The 17841-nt window shown below is 48.9% G+C and overlaps 1 protein-coding gene across 1 annotated transcript in view; it reads right to left on the minus strand.

The window, feature by feature from the left end:
• Positions 1-6261: 6261 nt before the first annotated feature.
• Positions 6262-17841, minus strand: part of LOC121585375 (protein capicua homolog) — a 52346-nt gene continuing 40766 nt past the window's right edge. Inside the window, 12 exon segments of the mRNA XM_045216516.1 lie at positions 6262-8318; positions 10155-10325; positions 10495-10629; positions 10803-10954; positions 11792-11949; positions 12143-12480; positions 12567-13106; positions 14112-14302; positions 14845-15005; positions 15232-15371; positions 15495-16461; positions 16630-16727. Coding sequence (XP_045072451.1) covers positions 8047-8318; positions 10155-10325; positions 10495-10629; positions 10803-10954; positions 11792-11949; positions 12143-12480; positions 12567-13106; positions 14112-14302; positions 14845-15005; positions 15232-15371; positions 15495-16461; positions 16630-16727 — 3323 coding nt within the window. The 3' untranslated portion in view covers positions 6262-8046.

Here is a 17841-nt window from a genome sequence, read left to right on the forward strand (position 1 = left end):
GTCACCGTGTGATTCGGACGACACTTCCTTAGGGCTAGCAACAAGGCTACCCTTCGGGGGTCCGAGATTCGGGCCCTCATCCTCACAGTGTCTAGCTGTATCCCCAGGTAGACAATCTGATGAGTGGGCCAGGCGCGCTCTTTTTCCAATTCACAGCAAACCCCAGACTTGTGAGATGCATCACTGTCTGTGTTGTGTGAGTGATCGCCAGCTCTGCTGACGGGCGAGAACCAGTTGGTCGTCCAGGTAGGCTAGTAGCCGTATTCCCTGACGACGCAACGGTTCCAATGCCGCCTCCACACACTTGGAAAATGTGCGAGGTGCCAGGGCGTACCCAAATGGCATCCTCGTGTATTCGTACGCCACCCCTTGAAAGGCGAACCGCAGGAAACTTCCTGTGACGCGGCTGAACCGGCACATGAAAGTACGCGTCCTTTAGGTCTATGCTCATACAAAAGTCCCCTCTCTGGACACATTCCAGCAGACGTTTTGTCGTTAGCATTCGGAAGGGCCGTTTGGTTATGCTCGTTGAGAATGCGTAAATCCAAAATCGGCCTCACTCCCCCCGTCTTTTTCGGCACTAGGAAATAAGGCGAATATAGCCCTTTGTTCCTTTGCTCCCGGGGAACTACTGTCACCGCCTCCTTCGCCAAAAGTTCCGTAATCTCTGTCATCAGAGCGGCCACTTTGTCTGGCGTTTTCATCACCGTCTCCACCACTCCCCTGAACGGGGGTGGGGTCCGGTGGAATTGGAGGGCATAACCCTTCTGCAACGTCTGTTCTAGCCAGCGTGAGAGGGTGCAGCTTCTTCGCCACTGCCAGCAATGCAGAGAAAGCGGCTGGGCGCGAAGCTGTGGTGCATCCAGTAGGAAGGACCTGTATTCCTCTATGGCCCTTACCGCCACTGTTCCCCAACATTGAAGTGGTGGAACAGCCCAAGGTGGGCCTCCCATGAAAGGGAGAGGAACTATCGATGCATTCTGAGAAAGAAAGAGGAGTAGGGACGTCGGTTAAACCCGTAACCGTCGTATTCCTGCCCTCCTTGAACGCATCGCGGGTCTGAATTGCGCTGACCGAGGCCACAGCCTGCGGCAGGGCACCATCCCCAGCAAGCGATTGCGTCATCTTAGGTGACTGCAATTCGCTATCAGAGTCCTTCACTACAGTACTCCTAGAAGTCTGTAGTATGAGGTCTCTATGAGGTAAAACAAGGTGGCGCCTTGATACCTTCTTGACTTTCACCTTCTGTGTGTGTTCAACACTTCACCCCTGGTGGGTTGATTCACGCTCAGTGTGGTGAGTACTGGCTCGTTCTGTCAGGGGAGCTGATACTTTGGTTATACCCATAACGCTAGTAATCCTGCCCTCCGTGAACGTAGCATGGGTCTGAATCGCATTAACCGAGACCTTGGTCTGCGATAATGCGCCGTCCCCAGATAGCTGCTGTGTTACAATGCCTGGGGGCGCCGATACTCTGGGCACCTTGGTGACCGCGGTATCGGGCCCTCCGTGAACGCAGCATGGGTCTGGCTCGTACTAGTGGAGACCTTAGTCTGTGCTAGTGCGCCATCCCCAAATAGCGGCTGCGTCCTCATGTCAGAATCTGACCGGGACTGCTGCCTTCTATGTAAAGCACTTCTTATACGTGAAGTGTGATGTGACGACCTGATTGAGGTCTTCTGGATACCTACTCTTAGTGCCTGTTCAGCAACGCACCCTCGGTGGGCTGAACGGCTCTTAGAGTGGTAAGGAAGAGAGGGTGAGATTTGAACGCTCTCGGACGTATTATGGAAAAGAGGCTCTTTTTGACAAAGTCAGGTGGAGCCAACTCTTTATTAAACACATCAACAAAGGCATTAACATCAACACCCATCCCTTCAACCGAAGGGTGGGGGGAACAGTGGGCACGTTCGACACCATCGATGCGTCCTCCATCCTCTCCCCCGCGTCCCGTCACGTACGCCTCCTCTTGCCTCCCTTGGAGGGCCAGGTCGGGCGTCCTCGTCACCTCCCTCGCCGGCTGTAGTGGGGCTACCGTAGCTGCTGGGAGGGCCGGGCCCGTTCCCTTGCTGCTCGTGGCCGCCGGATGACGCCGATACGCCGCCTCGTCGTAGACCCGGTCTACTTAGAGGGGCGGAGGTAGATGGCCTTTGGGGAGGAGGGGGGCCGAGTCGTCCTGCCAACGGCAGGTGCTTGGCCAACTGCTTCTTCTCCTCCTCTAACTTAGAGAAACGCTCCGTCGCCTCTTTGACTGCGACCCCAAAGAGGCCGTCGTCAGAGAGGGGGGCGTTCAAGAGAGACGTCCTGTCTGCCTCTTTCATGGATGTCAATGACAACCAGAGGTGTCGTTCCCCGACCACCGAAGTGGCCATGGATCTCCCCGCGCAGACTGCGGACGCCTGTGTCAGGTGGAGTATGGCGCCAGAAATTCTGGACGCCTCCTCCACCTCCTCCGGTGCCATCTCTGTCTTACCCGTGGTTAAACGGGACAGAGAGGCCGCCAAGAGGGCAATGTTGTTAGCTGCTGCTACAGCTTGGGCTCCCCACCCAAAATACTTCTCTAACAGCTGTGCTGTGAGTCGGTCCTTCTGGGATGGCAACGTGGCCTTCTTGGAAGAGGGCCAAGGGCTCGAACCCGGTACGAGATACGCCGCCATGGCACTCTCTAACCTGGGGATTCCCTGACCCTGAAACCTTCCTTCCACTCTCGTGAATGGGAGATACGCTTTTACAGGCGAACGCGCCGCTAAAGGTGCCTCCCACGAGCCCTCAACGTACCTAGCCAAAGAAGGCATGGCAGGAGCCACTGGCTCTGCCGCCTTCCTTGGCCTGGAATAAGGACCGCCCTCCATCATATCAACCTCCGGTGCGGAGGGAAGAGGGGGGCAGCCTTATTACCAGCCGTTGAGCAGCTCTCTCAATGAGACCCGGAAAGTCCGATCTCAGAGAGGCTGCAGCGAAAGAGAGAGCTTCTGATCTCTCAGAGCTCGTATCCCCTTCGCTATAGGGACTACAAGCCCTCTCGCTCTCCAAAGGAAAGGGGGGCTTGAAAGTATGAGGGACGGGGTCCGACTGTTCCATTGGAATGCCAGATCCTTCCTCAAAGTCCCTATCTTCCCCGAGTCTGCGCCGTCGGACGACGCCTCTGAAGCAGAGGCTAGTATCGACAGCACATCCTCAAGGGGGATGTCCTCCCTGAAAACGCCCAACGCTGCTTCCTCTCCTTTAAAGAAAGGAGGGCGCAGGAGGCGCAATTCGGGGGACTGCAGACGCCTTCCTTGGCATGCTGGGATCCCAAACACACGAAACATAGGTCGTGGTGGTCAACGGCCGCCATGGAAGTGCATCTGCACTGAGCTCTGAAAAGAGCTTTTGGGGGTGGAAAATCTCCCGGTGTGCTCATTTAGACGACGTTGATGACTGGAATATCAACGGCTTTTTCGTCCTGAGTCTTCGTGCTTCGTCTCTTCTTGGCTCTTCAGTCTAGTCATCCAGTCGCTGAAGAAAAAGGGAGGCTGATTGAGGGGAGGCATCCCCTCTTATAGGGACACCTGTACTCCTATTGGCTGTAGGTGTGTGCATAATTTTGTCTCAGGCTGCTGCTGCCGTAGGGCAGAGGGTAAACCATTACATTTACATTTTAGTCATTTAGCAGACGCTCTTATCCAGAGCGACTTACAGTTAGTGAATACATATTTTTTTTATACTGGCCCCCCGTGGGAATCGAACCCACAAACCTGGCGTTGCAAACGCCATGCTCTATCAACTGAGCTACATCCCTGCCGGCCATTCCCTCCCCTACCCTGGACGACGCTGGGCCAATTGTGCGCCGCCCATGAGTCTCCCGGTCGCGGCCGGCTGCGACAGAGCCTGGATTCGAACCAGGATCTAGTGGCACAGTTAGCACTGCGATGCAGTGCCTTAGACCACTGCGCCTATGGGGCGGAGCTCCACGATATAGAAGTGGTGCGTGCATATGTATTCACCCCCTTTGCTATGAAGTCCCTAAATAAGATCTGGTGCAACCAATTACCTTCAGAAGTCACATAATTAGTTAGATTGCACATAGGTGGACTTTATTTAAGTGTCACATGATCTCAGTATATATACACCTGTTCTGAAAGACCCCAGAGTCTGCAACACCACTAAGCAAGGGGCACCACCAAGCAAGCGGCACCATGAAGACCAAGGAGCTCTCCAAACAGGTCAGGGACAAAGTTGTGGAGAAGTACAGATCAGGGTTGGGTTAAAAAATATATCAGAAACTTTGAACATCCCACGGAGCACCATTAAATCTATTGTAAAAAAATTGAAAGAATATGGCACCACAACAAACCTGCCAAGAGAGGGCCGCCCACCAAAACTCACGGACCAGGCAAGGAGGGCATTAATCAGAGAGGCAACAAAGAGACCAAAGATAACCCTGAAGGAGCTGCAAAGCTCCACAGCGGAGATTGGAGTATCTGTCCATAGGACCACTTTAAGCCGTACACTCCACAGAGCTGGGCTTTACAGAAGAGTGGCCAGAATAAAGCCATTGCTTAAAGAAAAAAATAAGCAAATATGTTTGGTGTTCGCCAAAAAGCATGAGGGAGACTCCCCAAACATATGGAAGAAGGTACTCTGGTCAGATGAGACTAAAATTGAGCTTTTTGGCCATCAAGGAAAACGCTATGTCTGCCGCAAACCCAACACCTCTCATCACCCAGAGAACACCATCCCCACAGTGAAGCATGGTGGTGGCAGCATCATGCTGTGGGGATGTTTTTCATCGGCAGGGACTGGGAAACTGGTCAGAATTGAAGGAATGATGGATGGCGCTAAATACAGGGAAATTCTTGAGGGAAACCTGTTTCAGTCTTCCAGAGATTTGAGACTGGGACGGAGGTTCACCTTCCAGCAGGACAATGACCCTAAGCATACTGCTAAAGCAACACTCAAGTGGTTTAAGGGGAAACATTTAAATGTCTTGGAATGGCCTAGTCAAAGCCCAGACCTCAATCCAATTGAGAATCTGTGGTATGACTTAAAGATTGCTGTACACCAGCGGAACCCATCCAGTTTGAAGGAGCTGGAGCAGTTTTGCCTTGAAGAATGGGCAAAAATCCCAGTGGCTAGATGTGCCAAGCTTATAGAGACATACCCCAAGAGACTTGTAGCTGTAATTTCTGCAAAATGTGGCTCTACAAAGTATTGACTTTGGGGGGAGTGAATAGTTATGCACGCTCAAGTTCTGTTTTTTTGCCTTATTTCTTGTTTGTTTCACAAAAAAAGATTTTGCATCTTCAAAGTGGTAGGCATGTTGTGTAAATCAAATGATACAAATCCCCAAAAAATATATTTTAATTCCATGTTCTAAAGCAACAAAATAGGAAAAATGCCAAGGGGGGTGAATACTTTCGCAAGCCACTGTAGGCCCACCCACTGGGGAGCCATCCCCAGCCAATTAGATTGTGTTTCTCCCCACAAAATAGCTTTATTACAGACCGAAATACTTCCCAGTTTCATCAGCTATCTGGGTGGCTGGTCTCAGACGATCCCGCAGGTGAAAAAGCCAGATGTGGAGGTCCTGGGCTGGCGTGGTTACACGTGGTCTGCGGTTGTGAGGCAGGTTGGATGTACTGCCAAATTATCTAAAACAACATTGGTAGAGAAATGGTAGAGAAATGGCTTATGGTAGAGAAATGAACATTCAATTCTCTGGCAACAGCTCTGATGGACATTCGTGCAGTCAGCATGCCAATTGCACACTCCCTCAAAACTTGAGACATATGTGGCATTGTGTTGTGTGACAAAACTGCACATTTTAGAGTGGCCTTTTGCTGTCCCCAGCAGAAGGTGCACCTGTGTAATGATCTTACTGTTTAATCAGCTTCTTGATTCTTTATATACCATACCTGTCAGGTGGATGGATTATTTTGGCAAAGGAGAAATGCTCACTAACAGGGATGTAACTAAATTTGTGCACAACATTTTAGAAATAAGCTTTTTGTGCGTATGGAAAATTTCTGGGATCTTTCATTTCAGCTCATGAAGCATGGGACCAACACTTTACACGTTGCATTTATATTTTTGTTCAGTATAGTTGGACAATAACTAATCAATAACTATGGTTCAGCTGTGTGTACATGACAAACTAGTGAAAATATGTTAACTTGAACATCCATTTGTATACTGAAAGATACAGATACAAACTTAAATTATTCATAAATGTATATCTTGCATACTGTATCTCAGTAAAACAAGGAGTAAACACAAACGTTAATATTCATATTTATTATTCATTTGTCAATTTTTGGAGTTTCATCTTGTGTAATGGCGTCTTTTAAAAGTCAATTAAAACATGTCTGTTACACATTGTTCCTTATCAATATTATAGTGAGTCTCCTGACTCTACAGTAAATAATATGTACAACACAACCAAGTCTTGCACAAAGACGACCAATATTATACCCTACCACTCTTTGTACTGCCCTGCCCCCTCCGGGCTTCTCTCCTCCCACCCAAAAAAAATTGGTCTGGAGAGAACAGTAAGGGAGTGAGAAGGGAAGGAAAAGAGCTGGAGGAAGGAGGAATACAAGTGGCGAGGCTATAGAATCAAACTTACTAGCAGGGGAGTGAGAGAGTGGTATACAGGGTTGTCCAAAAACATACTTCTTATTACTCTTGTATACAAATGTCAACCCTCTTTTCTTTGTTTTCCCTAGTTGAAATGAATAAAAAGATTGTCACCCCAGGTCCTTGCTGGGGCGAGGTGAGGGTGTTGAAAGGGAAGAGGCACAGGTGAGGACCATTTCTCTCACACGTCCCATCCTATTTGCCCTCAAATAAGAAAACAGGTTGAGAGAGCTCATCTAATGGCATTGATACCAGCCCATAGTAAGGATAAGGCCCACTATAACAATGAGAGGAGTAATATTAGTAACAGTAATAACACAATAATAACATAATCAACTGGAAAGTTACATGAGTTAGATTTTTAAAAAAGACACGTTTGTTTTCTTAAAAAAACAAAAAACAAGATAGGCCTAGTCAGCCTGATGTCCTCTGGGTTCTCAACTAAAGTCTACAAATACATAAAACATGGTTGAAGCGACACTTCAGTCCAACGTAGAGCCATGATGTGCCCATTGACTCTTTCTCCCCGCCTCCTTCCCTCATGGCGAGCGAATCAGACTAGCAGGAACGCTTGGTCCCCACCTTACTGGCATCTTCTGTAGCCAATCATGGGAAGAGAGGGCGAGGTCCTAAACTCTCCAGTCCCCCTCACAGACCTGTCCTGAAGGTCTGCTTTTATGGATCAAAGTAGAGAAAAATCAACCAATAAAACAAGGATCCTTCTGATCCCTCACCAGGGTTGCGCGGGCTCTCCATCCAATGGCATCATCTCAAGCCAGTGGGGGCCCAGCCCCCTAATGTCCAGCAGAAACAAATGAGCCAATGGGAGACTTAAGAGCCAGACCCTCTTCAGCAGCCAATTAACTGATCTTGCTTCCCAAGCCTTTATTTTAAAAACAACAACGACAGTCCTGTTAGACTGAGATAAATGACCTTTAAAACAGTCCCACTATGTGATATGTTATTCAGTCTGAAAGATGGGCCCTGCTCCAAGGCAATGGGTAACAGGTGGAGAGTTGTTATTGGTCTATAGTCCACTGGCATCAATGGAAGCTTACAAGGATAATATTAATATTACTAACAGATTGCTAATTCAAGTGTGGGTATTGGAGTTTGAAGTTCATCAGTGTGTGTGTGTGTGTGTGTCACTGGTATTTTAAATTTGGAGAGGGGGAATTACACTTTTTAAAAAATCCCCTTTTAAGTTTTAAACATTTCCACCTCTGACACATTTTACAAACACACATCCTCTTTCTTTGTCTCTTCCACTTGCTCTTTCTGACGTGGCACTCTGGAGAAAGAGAGACAGGTCCAGATCCGCGTAGAGACGGAGGGGTGTAGCATCAACAAAACTGAAGGAAGAGAAGGAGGCAGGGATTTGGGAAACTGGTCCATCGCTGATTGGTCAATCCAGCCTGTCAGCATCCCTCATCTAGAAGACTCCTGCGAATCCCTCGGCTCCTCTGGACTACCCTCCCTCTCTCGATCCGCCTCCTCTCCCAATGGCTCTGCCCCTCCTCCTCCTGTCCCCTCCCCTGATTGGGCGCCAGAGGGTCCGGGGAGCGAGGAGGCGTCGCTGGTCTCAGAGGGGGCGGCGGTCTGCATGATCTTCTGGCGGACCTCCCTGATCTTCAGCTGCAGACACACCTTGGTGGGGAAGATGTCTGAGTAGCGTGCCTGGAAGGCTGCCGTGGCCTGGGCTTGAGGGCGGACAGGAGGAGGAAGAGACAGGAAGTGTTGATTATTGTTGATTGACTAAGAATGTAGAAAAAACTCATTTTGCTAGGTGGGGAGGGCTTTTGAGATGTGTGCGCGCATGTGTACACTCAGTAAATGAGAGTGAGAGTGAGTGTAGGGCCTATGTACGTATGAGAGAGGGCATGAATGTCAGTGTGCGCGCACATACAGTGCATTCGGAAAGTATTCAGACCCCTACCCTTTTTCCAAATTTTGTTACATTTCAGCCTTATTCTAAAATGGTTTAAATAATTGTTTTCCCTCAGCAATCTACACACAATACCCCATAATGACAAAGTGAAAACAGGTTTTTAGAAATGTTTGCAAATGTATTAAATATAAAAAACAGAAATACTTGATTTACATAATTATTCAGACCCTTTGCTATGAGACTCTAAATTGAGCTCTGGTGCATCCTGTTTCCATTGATCATCCTTGAGATATTTCTACAACTTTATTGGAGTCCACCTGTGGTAAATTCAATTGATTGGACATGATTTGGAAAGGCACACACCTGTCTATATAAGGTCCCACAGTTGACAGTGCATGTCAGAGCAAAAACCAAGCCATGAGGTCGAAGGAATTGTCCGTAGAGCTCCGAGACAGGATTGTGTCGAGGCACAGATCTGGGGAAGGGTACCAAAACATTTCTGCAGCATTGAAGGTGCCCAAGAACACAGCGGCCTTCATCATTCTTAAATGGAAGAAGTTTGGAACCACCAAGACTCTTCCTAGAGCTGGCCGCCCGGCCAAACTGAGCAATCGGGGGAGAAGTGCCTTGGTCAGGGAGGTGACCAAGAACCCGATGGTCACTCTGACAGAGCTCCAGAGTTCCACTGTGGAGATGGGAGAACCTTCCAGAAGGACAACCATCTCTGCAGCACTCCACCAATCAGGCCTTTATGGCAGAGTGGCCAGACGGAAGCCACTCCTCAGTAAAAGGCACATGACAGCCCGCTTGGCATTTGCCAAAAGGCACCTAAAGGACTCTCAGACCATGAGAAACAAGATTATCTGGTCTGATGAAACCAAGATTGAACTCTTTGGCCTGAATGCCAAGTGTCACGTCTGTAGGAAACCTGGCACCATCCCTACGGTGAAGCATGGTGGTTGCAGCATCATGCTGTGGGGATGTTTTTCAGCGGCAGGGACTGGGAGACTAGTCAGGATTGAGGGAAAGATGAACGGAGCAAAGTACAGAGAGATCATTGATGAAAACCTGCTCCAGAGCGCTCAGGACCTCAGACTGGGGCGAAGGTTCACCTTCCAACAGGACAACGACCCTAAGCACACAGCCAAGGCAACGCAAGAGTGGCTTCGGGACAAGTCTCTGAATGTCCTTGAGTGGCCCAGCCAGAGCCCGGACTTGAACCCGATCTAAAATCTCTGGAGAGACCTGAAAATAGCTGTGCAGCGATGCTCCCCATCCAACCTGACAGAACTTGAGAGGATCTGCAGAGAATAATGGGAGAAACTCCCCAAATACAGGTGTGCCAAGCTTGTAGCATCATACCCAAGAAGACTCAAGGCTGTAATTGCTGTCAAAGGTGCTTCAACAAAGTACTGAGTCTGAATACGTAATATTTCAGTTTTTTATTTTTAATACATTTGCTAAAATGGATTAAAAAATGTTTTTTGCTTTGTCATTATGGAGTATTGTGTGTAGATTGACAACAATTTAATCAATTTTAGAATAAGGCTGTAATGTAACAAAATGTGGAAAACGTCAAGGGGTCTGAATACTTTCCGAATGCACTGTATGTAAGAATCTATATGCAAGCTTGTGTGTGTGTGCTGACCTGAGGGGAAGAAGCCGTGCTCCTGGAAGAGCTGCATGACGAGGGCCCGTCTCTGGTCCAGGGTGCGTCTCAGAGAGGAGTAGGGCACCTTGTCAAACTCCAGCTCCCCCAGGATGTCCTCTCCGTCAGCACCTGTCCCTGTCCCTGGAGGGGGACACACAGACGGGGGGGCTGACAGACACACACTCTGGTTAGTCTTTTATATAAAACATTTGTGTAAACATGGAACATATATGTTAGGATTTGGGAGAGCAGTTTTAGCAGTTAATTATACATGAATATAATTTAACTTACAACAAGGGTGTGAAAAAGGTTTGTGAGCGTGTCTGTGTGTTCCTACCTGGTCGGTCGAAGGTGAAGATGTCTCCCTCACACTTGGCGGCGCTCTTGGGTGTGCTGGGCTCTGAGCTGCAGCTGGAGCGCCGTCTGCTCTTCCTCTTAGGAGACACAGGGTCCTCTGTGGACGAGTCCAGGTCTGGACAGAAGAGGGGATGAGAGAGAGTTATAGACGATTAGCAGATGCTTCTACTTCAGTGGGGCACACTGTAGCAAAATGTTTTGCAACAGAAAGACAAAATTGAGATTTGAGTTGTCTCCCTCTCCTTCAGTCCTCTCTACCTCCTCTTCCTCCCGCTCTTTCTCTCCTACCTGTGGAGTTCTTCCTCTTGCGGCGGTAGCTGCCCAGTATTGCGCGGGGGGAGGTGGCCAGGCTCTGCAGGGTGGGGGAGGGCAGCACCTCCTCTGGCCTAAACTCTGGCAGTTGAGCAAAACGCTCCTCAAAATACACCTCTGACAACACCCTGGGAGAAAGAGGGGGATGGAGACAGAGAGAGAGGAGAGAAACACATATGACTAAGGTACCTGAACCCTTTGAAGTGGATTGTGTCAAGATGACTCAGGGATACTCACTAACAAACATATTTTATAAATTGATAAATGGTGTGACTATACTCAGGGATACTCACTAAAAAACATATTTTATAAATTGATAAATGGTGCAACTATACTCAGGGATACTCACTAACAAACATATTTTATAAATTGATAAATGGTGTGACTATACTCAGGGATACTCACTAAAAAACATATTTAATAAATTGATAAATGGTGTGACTATACTCAGGGATACTCACTAACAAACATATTTTATAAATTGATAAATGGTGTGACTATACTCAGGGATACTCACTAACAAACATATTTTATAAATTGATAAATGGTGTGACTATACTCAGGGATACTCACTAACAAACATATTTTATAAATTGATAAATGGTGTGACTATACTCTGGGATACTCACTAACAAACATATTTTATAAATTGATAAATGGTGTGACTATACTCTGGGATACTCACTAACAAACATATTTTATAAATTGATAAATGGTGTGACTATACTCAGGGATACTCACTAACAAACATATTTTATAAATGGATAAATGGTGTGACTATACTCAGGGATACTCACTAACAAACATATTTTATAAATGGATAAATGGTGCGACTATACTCAGGGATACTCACTAACAAACATATTTTATAAATGGATAAATGGTGTGACTATACTCTGGGATACTCACTAACAAACATATTTTATAAATTGATAGATGGCGTGTCTATACTCAGGGTAACTCACTTGTCCACAGAGTCAAAGGTCCTTTTGAGTGGCGGGGGGCGGGCCTTCACCTTTTTGGGAGGAGGGGCGTCTTTGTCGCTCTGGGGAGGTGGCAGGGCAGGGTCTGTACCCAAGGGAGGGGGCAGGGTTGAGGAGGGGACGGAGTCCTTCCACCCTGACTGTATGGAGCAGAGAGGAGAACAAGTTGAATAACACAGTATGCTGGGAGGGTTTAGTTTTGGGAGAAAGGGTGTAAAAGTCAGAAATGTATGTTATTTTCTATGAATGTGATCTCATTTGCTTTCTCTGATTATTGAGAAGAAAAACCAAAAACAATCCATCATCAGATAAATCTCTCCATCTCTCTCTCACCTCCTTGTTGCTGGCCTCTCTGCTGCGTGTCTCAGTGTTGTCCACAGGGCCGTGTCCCTCAGGGGGTCTGTCAGAGGAGGGGGACTCCTCAGCAGGGTGTGTGTGTTGGGAGGGGGACCCCGACTCCCTAGGACGCTCCAGCTCAAAGGGAAAACGACTGTTGGCCCCAGAGCTCTCTCTTTCTTTCTCCCTTTCCCTCTCTCGGTCCTTCTCCCTCTCCTTTCCTCGGCCTCCTCCCTCGTAGCTGCCCACCGGGATGTTGGCCACTGTGGCTTTGATTTTCTGAGGGGTCCTCGCCGGGAGCTGGGGGAGTTTGGGGGTGCCTGGTGCACTGCCTGCTGAAAGAAGAAAAAATAACATTAACGTTACCTCATATACTTGCATTTGTTAAGCATTAGAGCTTTGTTCGAGAAACAAGACTTACTGGAAGTGCGAGAGGGCAGAGGGGGGCTGCAGGGCCGCAGTGACAATGAATAGCCACTTGGGGGCGCCACTAAGCTGCTGCTCTTATTGAAGGCCTGGGCTTGCCTCTCCGTCTGTCTGTCCGCCTGTGTGAGGGTTGGCCTGTCCGTCTGTCCGTATGCCTGTAGCTCAGCCTGCGTCTCCGCTTGTCTGTCTGCTGCTTTCTCTGACTGAGAGTGAGACGTTCTGTCCGTGGGTCTCTCCCCCGTGTGCCTGTCTGTTTGTCTGTCCGACTGGGGCTGGGTGTGTGTGTGTGTGTGTGTGGTGGGGGTAAATGTGTGTTTGGACAGGATGTGGGAGGACAGACTGGAGGGGCTGGAGACGGTGTACACCATGCTGGGGGGTATGGTTGCCATGGAGACCACCCCGGTTGCCATGGTGACACTGGTAGAGGGGTAGATGGCGGTGACTATCTGTCCCCCTGAAGCAGAGGCTGGGGCTGGGACAGAGGGGAGGGAGGGGCAGGTAGGGGACTGGACTGGGGCCAGAAGGGGAGGCTGACCTGTAGAGAAAGAGAAAGAGAGAGATAGAGAAAGAGAAGCGGCAGAGGAGGAGTTAACACCCTTCAATGGCCAGTTTCCTCTAAGCTAAAGGTTTTGTTCCTGTTCTCAAAACTGAGAGGAGTTTTCTTGTTGCTACTGTTGCAGTTCACAGGGAACTTCAAAAGTGCAATATATTTTCAAGTTTCAATGTCACATGCACAAGTACAGTGAAATGCCTTACTTGCAAGGTCTAACACTGCAGTGATCAATAACAATGTAATACTAAAAATAACAAGGTAGAACAAAAACACACGAGATATAAAAATAAGAAGAACATGATAAAGTAAGCAAGCAAAATTGGGTCGGAGCTTGCAAAACAGCAGCTATCCAGTACGGAGCCATCTTATTCTAGATGTACTTCAAGTGGATGCACTGACATGTAGAGCCCTGCACGGGCATGCATTTGAACCCTGAGCCAAACCCATGCCTGTGACGTTCAGGCCCTACCCTACCCAGGCCAAATGTAAAGCCCGGCTCTGCCCGAAACCCGAAATAACTTCCTCTGTTAGTAAATCCATCAGCTACTCCTCTCTGTCGGTTACTCGCTCCGTGAGTGCTGCTCACTCTGCATGTGCTCTGCTCATGGCGGCTCTGGGTCTATGAGTATCCATAGCAACAGCTCTGCTTGGGCTGCTCTGCTCAATGACGAGACATGAGAGACTCTAAACTAAAACAAAACTCAAGGAACATTCTTATTTTCTGTTAAATAATCCCCTCCTGTTTTATATTGGAAGAGGTTGAAGCATTTCTGACACCATGTTATGATCTTAGTCAGATATGACTGTACTTCGCAACAGAGCACGAGCAAATGGTTCAGCTTCAAAATGTTAGTGATCAATTTAGCGATACCTGAGCCCTGCCCATACGCTAGTTATTGATGAAAAAAACAGGCCCTACCCGGCCCTAACCTGATGTATAATGTTGGGGCCCGTCGGGCTCGGGTCGGGTAGCAGGGCTCTACTGACCTGTGATGATGGGTTGGACTAGGGTCTGTCCAGTGGGGGCTATGGCTGTAAAGCCCAGCGTTGCTAGGGGCGACGGAACATATGCAGATCCAGAGGTGGGCTGGGCCTGCTGGGGGGAGGGGGAGCCTGTTGTCGTGGAGACCAGAGGCAGAGGGGAGGGGACTCCTGGCGTGGACTGGACATAGGTGATCCTGTGAGAGGGGAGAGGTAGAGAGAGAGAGCGCGAGAGAGAGACCGAGGGAGGTAGAGAGTGTGAGAGGAAAGAGAGAGAGGGAGGAGAGGGAAATTAAGGTGAAGAGGGAAAGAGAGAGTGTGTATGAGTGGGAGAGAAAGAAGATGATAGATGAAACGGGCAGTGAAGGAGAGAGAAAGAAAAAAAATGGAAAATAGAACATATGAACCAGAATGAAAGGAGGCGAGAGGAAACAGAGGAAGAGAGAAAGAGAAACAGAGCGACAGAAATGGTGCAGTGGGGGTCAGTGGGTGACTGTGAACAGTAGAGGAAACAGTAGATGAGTGTGTCTGTGTGGTGTAGCTGAGAGGCAGTGAGGGGGCGGCAGGCAGCAGGCATTGCAGAGGCAGCCTGGGCCACCAGCAGCAGAACAGCATGACTAACACACAACACAAGAGCTGCATTTCTTCCAAAACCATTGTGTTATGTATTATGGTGGGGAAGCAGCAGCGCTAACAGTGCACTGTTAGATGGAGTTGGTGTGTGTGTGTGTCCTCCTACCTGGTTGGTGGGGGCGGCAGCAGCATAGTCTGAGACGGGGCAGAACCCGGGTGCACCACTGTGGCCATTCCCATGGTAATGGGAAAAGGGCTCCCAGGATGCCCTGCCCCACCTTGCTGGAGCTGGGATTGGACGACAGGCATGGGAGCGATCTGGAAGATCTATCAGAGAGAAAGAGAGATGGAGAAAGAGTGAGAAGATGGATATCTGTGTATTTAGTCATTCACCTGGGGTAACTACAAGTGTAATTAGTTAGATTATTATATAATTACCAAGACTAATAAGAATGTTAATGTTGGAGCTCTGATAACCCTGGAATACAGAATAAATCTGCTGAAATCTCAATGGTCTTGGTCTGGCTGACATCACCATGGTAACCCTGCTTACCTTGCTTCCTGCTTGAGCTCCATTCTGGACAGGAAGAGGTGGAGCCACAAGGGGGAACTGCTGGGCGGGGGCAGTTGCCGTCCTCACTGTTGCCATGGGAACCAGCATCTTGCCCTGTAGGACTGGGGACTGGGATTGCACTGAAGGGAGAAAGAGAGAGAAGATAAGATGGATAAGGTTAGGCCTTTTTTGCTAACAGTGTCACTATTATCAATTTCTTAGAGTTTTGGTGTACGATTCTCTCTCATTCTTTTCCCCCTCACCTCTGGATCCCGGGCTGACCACTCCCACGGCTGGGCTGGAGGCGTATCCCATCAGCGAGCCTGGCCCCGCCTGCTTTCCATTGGCTATGGACATGTGGGTGGGCGGAGCTGTGGGCAGGTTGAAGATACTGTTTGGCAGGTTGTGCAGCTGAGGGGAGGGGCTCTTGGGGTTAGAGCTGGCTGATAGGGTGGGCAGGATGTATTGGACCTGTGTGATGGCTTTGCCCCCGGGGGATGCCAGAGAGGACGAGGAGAGGAACTGGGGCTGGAGCAAGGAGAGGGGCAGGGGGCCATTGGTGTGGTTGTGTGTGGGGGCAGAGACCGGGGCGGTGGGGGGCAGCTGGTGGTGGGAGGACGGCTGGGGGGAGGGACTGATGAGCTGGACGGTGGGCTGGCTGTGCCCCGGGAACACCAAGCTGGTCACTAGCCCCCCTGGCCCCACCCCTGCACTTATGGGATTATGTGAGGATGAGGAGTAGTACCCACCCCCTCCGCTTCCTGCTCCGGAGCCAATCAGAAGCTGCGCCTGCTGCGATGGGAGGGACCTCCTGTCTGGCGGGTGAGGAATGGATGAAGCTGCTCCGTCTCGGGGTTTACTAGCGATAGGGACTGGCGTGCTCACGACCGGACGAACCACGTTGGTCACCACTGTAGAGGCCACTCTGACAGCCCCCAAGCCCAGGAGAGGAGACAGGCCAAGGGGGGCAAGGGCAGAAGGAACTGGGCCTCCGGGGCTGGAGATGACAGAGTGGCTTGAGGAGGACAGGGAAAGAGAGAGAGCTGCCACTCCTCCTCCTCCTCCATCACCTCCTCCTCCCTCTATTCCTCTCTTCCTCCTGCGGTCTGAGAGCCCCCCTCCTCCTCTCCCCTCGTCGTAGCGTTTGGAAGGGTAGGAGGAGAGAGAGATGGAGCGTCCGTGGGGGGTGGGGTGGGAGGAGGAAGAGCAGATCACTGGAGCAAAGACACGCTGCAGAGACGGAAAAAGAGAAACAACAACTAAATGTCTGTAGCAGGGTTAAAAGCAGAAGGACTTTAAAACATGATCCACTTCTCTAAATAATGGTACTGTATCAACAACATGATCAGTCAGACAACTGTAACTCAATCTACCCTTGATAAAGGAAGAGACTGTTACCTTGCGATCGCTCTCGTTCCCAGAGGCGTTGTCACTGTCGCTGTCTGTCACTCTCTCCTTACACTTCAGGTCTATGGAGCTGGCAGGGTACGGGTCCTCTGTAGGGGAAAGGAGAGTGAGGGTTGGCATGGTTTATGTGCACAAACACCCATATCTAACTTCTTCTGACAGCCACACAGAAAGACTAATGTGAAGGTGAGTGGAGCAGTGGTCTCCCGAGTGGCGCAGTGGTCTAAGGCACTGCATCGCAGTGCTAGCTGTGTCACTAGAGATCTGGTGGTTCGAATCCAGGCTCTGTCGTAGCCGGCCGCGACCGGGAGACCAATTGGCCCAGCGCAATTGGCCCAGCGTTGTCCAGGGTAGGGGAGGGAATGGCCGGCAGGGATGTAGCTCAGTTGGTAGAGCATGGCGTTTGCAACGCCAGGGTTGTGGGTTCGATTCCCACGGGGGGTATAAAAAATAATGTATGCACTAACTGTAAGTCGCTCTGGATAAGAGCGTCTGCTAAATGACAAAAAAAAAAAAAAAAAAAAAAAAGGTGAAATTACAGAGGAGGAACTTCTGGATGCAATTAAAGACTTTAAGTCTAGGAAAACTCCAGGGTTGGATGGCATACCAGTCGAGGTATACCAAACCTTTTTTGATATACTAAGAGGACCGTTATTAGCATGTTTTAACCACTCCTATGTAAATGGTAGATTATCTGACACTCAAGAAGAAGGTCTGATCTCATTATTACTGAAACAGGATACAAGTGGAAAATATAAAGATCCAGTCCATTTACAAAATTGGAGGCCCCTTACACTTCAGTGTTGTGATGCAAAAATCCTAGCAAAATGTATAGCGCATAGAATAAAAAAATGTATTGTCGGATATTATTCATTCTAATCAGACAGGTTTTTTACATGGAAGATACATTGGAGATAATATAAGGCAAGTATTGGAAACAATAGAACACTATGGAAAATATGGGAAACCAGGCCTGCTATTCATAGCAGACTTTGAAAAGGCATTTGATAAAGTTCGACTGGGGTTTATATATAAATGCCTGGAGCATTTCAATTTTGGAGAATCTCTTATAAAATGGGTCAAAATCATGTATAGTAACCCTAGGTGTAAAATAGTAAATAATGGCTATTTCTCAGAAAGTTTTAAACTGTCAAGAGGAGTGAAACAAGGTTGTCCACTATCGGCATATCTATTTATTGTGGC

The sequence above is a fragment of the Coregonus clupeaformis genome, unplaced genomic scaffold (genome assembly GCF_020615455.1).
Source record: "Coregonus clupeaformis isolate EN_2021a unplaced genomic scaffold, ASM2061545v1 scaf0731, whole genome shotgun sequence".
NCBI lineage: Eukaryota > Metazoa > Chordata > Actinopteri > Salmoniformes > Salmonidae > Coregonus > Coregonus clupeaformis.